General features: G+C 45.1%; 1 protein-coding gene across 1 annotated transcript; it reads left to right on the top strand.

Moving 5' to 3' along the window:
- Positions 1-408: 408 nt before the first annotated feature.
- LOC147983564 (protein FAR1-RELATED SEQUENCE 5-like) lies at positions 409-3,145 on the top strand. Its single transcript, XM_087540774.1, has 6 exons — positions 409-487; positions 638-888; positions 983-1,673; positions 1,753-2,210; positions 2,355-2,642; positions 2,765-3,145. The coding sequence occupies exons 1-6, from the start codon at positions 409-411 to the stop codon at positions 3,143-3,145; spliced, it is 2,148 nt and encodes a 715-aa protein (XP_087396900.1).
- The last annotated feature ends 1,774 nt before the right edge of the window (positions 3,146-4,919 follow it).

Here is a 4,919-nt window from a genome sequence, read left to right as displayed (position 1 = left end):
GGTCGCCCCGATTGGGGTTGAGAGAAGAGCGACCAGAGAAAATGGTGGATCCTGGGAGAGGTAGAGACACGGCCCCGGACAGTGAGCGACATCCTTCTTTGGGGGGAGAACGGCGGTGCTGCGCAGACTATGGAGGTAGACGATCTAAAAGGTATGGATCTGAAAACTTTTTCCCACCTTTTTGACACTCCCCCTGTATGAAAAAATTCACCATTTTCTCATCTTTTTAAGATCAGCATATGCAAAAAACTGTATTTTACAATGCTCTCTGCTATGATGGTCAATCGTTTTTCGTGGCACTGCATGCGTGAACCTCAGGCCCTAGCACGGACCAGAACGAACCAAAACCAGCAACCAAGAACACGCCTGCCGCCGAGACAATTGATTTGGAACATACAGACGAGGGGAATGGTACCAAACCAGCGCAAGTTGCCGAAGAAGACAACCGTTGCAAATCAGATGAAGAGGGATGGACAAGATGTCAAAGGTAATCCTCGCATTAGGCAAACCATCGTAGTTTCTTCATATAGAAAGGACTAGATCATTTCAGAATCATACACATTATGGTTGGAACTATGCGCACGCTATAGGTCCAACATGGATCCAAACCCCTTACTGCGTCGTATTAATCATACAGGAACAAAAATGGGAAGCCATTCAGAGCAGCAGCGGACGGAAGCCTTGGGGCAATCGAGAGGGCGATGGATGAAGCTCGGAAAAAAAATTGTCTTCGAACCAGCTGTGGGCATGGCTTTCAACTCTGAGCAGGAGGCATACGAGTTTTACAATGCATATTCATGGGAAGTCGGGTTTGGTATCAAGTGTGGCAACAAGTACGTCAACGGCAACAATTACAAATCCAAACAAGATATATTGTGCTCATCCGAGGTTAGCTAAAATCGGTCAGTTTTCAGATTCTTCATGTAATTTGATATGACGCATGCTGCTAACAGTCCCATCTCCTTTTTTAACTGGGATAAAGGGCAAAGACAGTAAACAAAGCTCAAGATCATCCAGGACGCAATGCCGGGCGATGGTCAGGATTCTACGGACCGAAGACGACGGTTGGTACTATGCCACAGTTGTGTTGCAGCACAACCACATGATGGCTGAATCAATAGGAGAAAGAAAAATATGGAAGTGCCACAACCACATTGACTCATCGGTTAAAGAGCTAGTGAGTCACCTTCATCTAAACAATGTTTCACTCACTAAGGTTTACGGCGTGATGTCAGATATGCATGGCCGGTACCAAGATGTCCCTTTTCGGAAGAGGTCTCTGCAAAGCATGTGTGCAGCAATAGCACACGAGTCTAGCCAGGACGACATCAACAAAACTCTTGCTTTGTTTTCAAGCATGCAAGGTGAGAACAAAGGCTTCTACTTTGCGGTGAAAACCGATGAGGAAAGAAGAGTATCCGGTCTGTATTGGTGCCACCAGAAGAGCAGAGCTGATTATACGTGCTTTGGCGACGTCGTGACCTTCGACACAACATACAAGAGCAACCTGTACGAGATGCCAGTGGGTATGTTCGTGGGGGTAAACAATCACCATCAATGCTGTGTTTTTGGCTGCGTCGTTCTCCGTGAAGAAACTGTCGAATCTTTCGAGTGGGCTTACACAACTTTTCTGTCGTCGGTGGAGAACAAAGTACCACAGACGTTTCTAATAGGTTATCTTCTTTTCCCAACAAGCGCAATGCAAAAAATGTTTCTTATTAGGCATCTAGCAGTCTGTTTTCCCTATTGCAGACCAAAGCAGGCAGATGGAGCTTGCAATAGCTGCTGTCATGCCAACCACGACGCACCGATGGTGCAAGTGGCACGTGTTCAAGAAGATGAAGGAAAAGGTAGGTAATTTATATAGGAAGGGTTCCGAATTCCGCATCGAAATCGACATGCTGATCAATGAGATGATGACTGTGGATGAGTTCGAGAAAGAGTGGGATACATTAATGTATACTTACGGTCTGGATAAGAACTCATTCATGAAGCAAGTCTATGATGTTAGATATAAGTGGGCAAAACCATATTTGAAGGATAGCTTCTGCGCGAAAATGTGCAGCACTCAAAGAAGTGAGTGCATGAACAATGTTTTGAAAAGTTATGTAGCAAGATCAGCACCCCTGAACAGCTTTGTTGTCCAATTCAACAAACTGTACGCCGACAGATGTTCCGAAGAGGACTATGAGCATGCCCATATAAGCAAGGTATGTTTCAAAGAGAAACAAATTGCATTTTTGCTCGGGCACATATGCATATCATTGTATTTTTTTCGCTTTCCCCGTATGCTGTATCTGGCGATGTGCCAACTAATGCCAACAAGCGAACCTTTTTTCTTTACACTTCTGCAGGACGAGATAGTCCTGAAATTCAATCTACCAATAGAACACCACGCCTCCCGTGTTTGCACAAGAGCAATGTTTAGGATTTTTTCTAAGGAGCTATTCCATTCTGGACCATATGAAGTGAAGGGCAACCAGCTTGATGGGAAGATGATAGTAGAGCATGTAAATGCTGAGACCAGGAAACGCTGGTGCAAGGTCAATCACGAAGTAGATGTGGACAGAGAAAGCGACACATACATATGCGAGTGTGGCATGTTTGAGCATTCTGGCATTTTGTGCAGGCACATTCTGAAGGTGAGCATTTTTTTGCTTTTTTCACAACATAAATGCATGCCAGGCCATGTTTTTGTCCAGAAACCCTTAAGCGTGTCCTCCCGCAAAATCATAAACAATTTTCATTTTTCCTAATTTGTCAGGTCATGCTTCATGTGAAGCTGCACACAATTCCAAACCAGTACATACTAAAGAGGTGGACAAGAAATGCACGCGACAATCTACCGAAGCATCTGAAGTGCTACCAGGAGGATGCAAGTGTGCAAGTATCCCAGACATTCAGACACAATCTCATATACGTGAAAGCACTTGAGCTAGCGAAGTTGGCAAACACGGCTGTCCCGACATTTCAGCATGCAATCAATAAGTTTCATGAAATGCAGGGAGAGCTGCTCAAAATAATTGCCATTGGGGGGTATGAAAACCCTACAACAAAGATCAGGAGTTCATCTGGTACAATGGGAGACGGGGGGAGCTCGGACAAGATTGACGCCAATAGTACACCTGATGCTACATGTAACTAGGGACTGCATGACGACGAGCCTGTCGAAGACATGGACCAAGACATTTATGAAGACGTGCTAGCTCCTGAAAAGAAAAGATCAAAGGGGAGGCCGAAAACCAAGCGCATGAAATCATCATCAGATATTGGTACAAGAAACAATAAGAGAAGCTGCTCCATATGTGCGTCCGAAGAGCACAGCACAAACTCATGCCTGTGCATTGAGGTTCCTGCAGCCGACCCCCAGGGCCCATATGCTCTGGACGATGATGTAGCAGGGGTGGCGGGGGCAGCTGAACGCAACATCCTCGCACCAGTGGGGAGCAATGCATTTGGGCGAGACGAGGAGGCAGAGCAGAACACAATAAGCCGTTCAAATCAGAGAAACATCAACAACAAACCACCCTCCGCTCCCAGGAAATGCAAGAACTGCAACCTGACTGGGCACTATGTGAGCACTTGTCCGATATACAATGGCCCCAGGAAGCCACCCAAAGAAGTCAAATGCACAAAATGCAAGCTGGGGGGTCACTACCACACCACTTGCGGCGGTGATACAACCTACAAGCACAAGCATGATCCTTAGATCAACATAGCAGCTGAAAGTTTCGCGGAACCCCTCCCGATCATGAAAAAACGGCCACATCTTGCACTTATCAACATGCATATCCCCCATCCACCATGAGCGGAGTTATATCTTTCGGACTAATATTTATGTTTTCCTAGTTGAAAACTGTGTATTTGGAGATTTTTTTTACCTATTTGTTGTAAGCTAACTATTTATTAGCACATGTGTGTTTTATTCAGTATGGTGCAAACGACTATCTTAGTTTATTGTCTTCTCTGCCGTATTAAGTTTTTTTTTAAATCGTAATGTGCTTTTATGCTTATTCTGCTTACTATACATTTTTAATTCTTTTAATTGCTTGCTATATGATCTGCACCTTTTTTCACCGAACAACCATCTGCCATGTGATATGAAGCATGCTAGGGAAGCGTTGGTGTGATGACTTTTTTGGTCCTGTCACATTGGTTCTTTTCGAAAATCGTTTTTGCCCGACATGGTACTTTTTTTGTCTACAACTCTGAATTTAAATTATAACAGGCCACCGTTTTTATATGGTTTTTGCAATATAATTAATAATAAATAAAGGGCCACAGATGATGAACAACCGCCCAACACGAGCGGACTTCTATCCCTTTTACTGAGTTAAGAAATTTCAATTTGAAGAGCTTCTGCAGATTCTCTTTCTTAGAAATGTTTGCCCGCAGCTAACGTAGGCGGTTACAGTTAGCCCCCCCCCCCCCCCCCACCCCCGGTGCTAGGTTGCACCCGCCACCCCGTGTGTAAGGGCCATTTGGAACCAACACAAAAACATACTAGCCATTAGGACACCACGTTTGTCCCGCTGGGTCTTTGCAAGCCAGCTCGTGCGCAAACCAATCAAGGAAAAAAGACGATGAAAAAACGCCCGCCATGAGCGCTCTTTTTATCGTTCTTACAGAGTTTTACAATTTTCCATTTGAGGAGCTTCCAGAGTTTCGTATTTCTTAGATTTTTCCCGCCCGCGCCCAACGTAGGTGGTTTTCTATTAGGGGGGTGGGGGTGGGTTCGCCCGCGTGCAAGGGCCCATGAGCAGTCTTGTATATTTCTCACCAAGTTTACGATTTTCCATTTGAAGGGCTTCTGCAGAGTCATCTTTCATTTTTTTTCGCTTGCAGCCAACGTGTGTGGTTACAATTAGGGGGGTTTTCACCCCCTGTGCAAGTTTGCAGTGATGCCCCGTGCTCAAGGG

The sequence above is a fragment of the Triticum urartu genome, chromosome 2A (assembly GCF_056163025.1).
Source record: "Triticum urartu cultivar PI428250 chromosome 2A, HENAU_Tu73, whole genome shotgun sequence".
Lineage (NCBI taxonomy): Eukaryota > Viridiplantae > Streptophyta > Magnoliopsida > Poales > Poaceae > Triticum > Triticum urartu.
This window is presented reverse-complemented; position numbering and strand designations above follow the sequence as displayed.

What these genes read in the sequence shown, in the direction of transcription:
- LOC147983564 (XM_087540774.1), top strand. Translation starts at nt 409, where the DNA reads ATGGTACCAAACCAGCGCAAGTTGCCGAAGAAGACAACCGTTGCAAAT. An exon ending in ATATATTGTGCTCATCCGAG is followed by an intron (nt 889 to 982) that starts GTTAGCTAAAAT and finishes ACTGGGATAAAG; the next exon opens with GGCAAAGACAGTAAACAAAG. An exon ending in AGCATGCCCATATAAGCAAG is followed by an intron (nt 2,211 to 2,354) that starts GTATGTTTCAAA and finishes ACACTTCTGCAG; the next exon opens with GACGAGATAGTCCTGAAATT.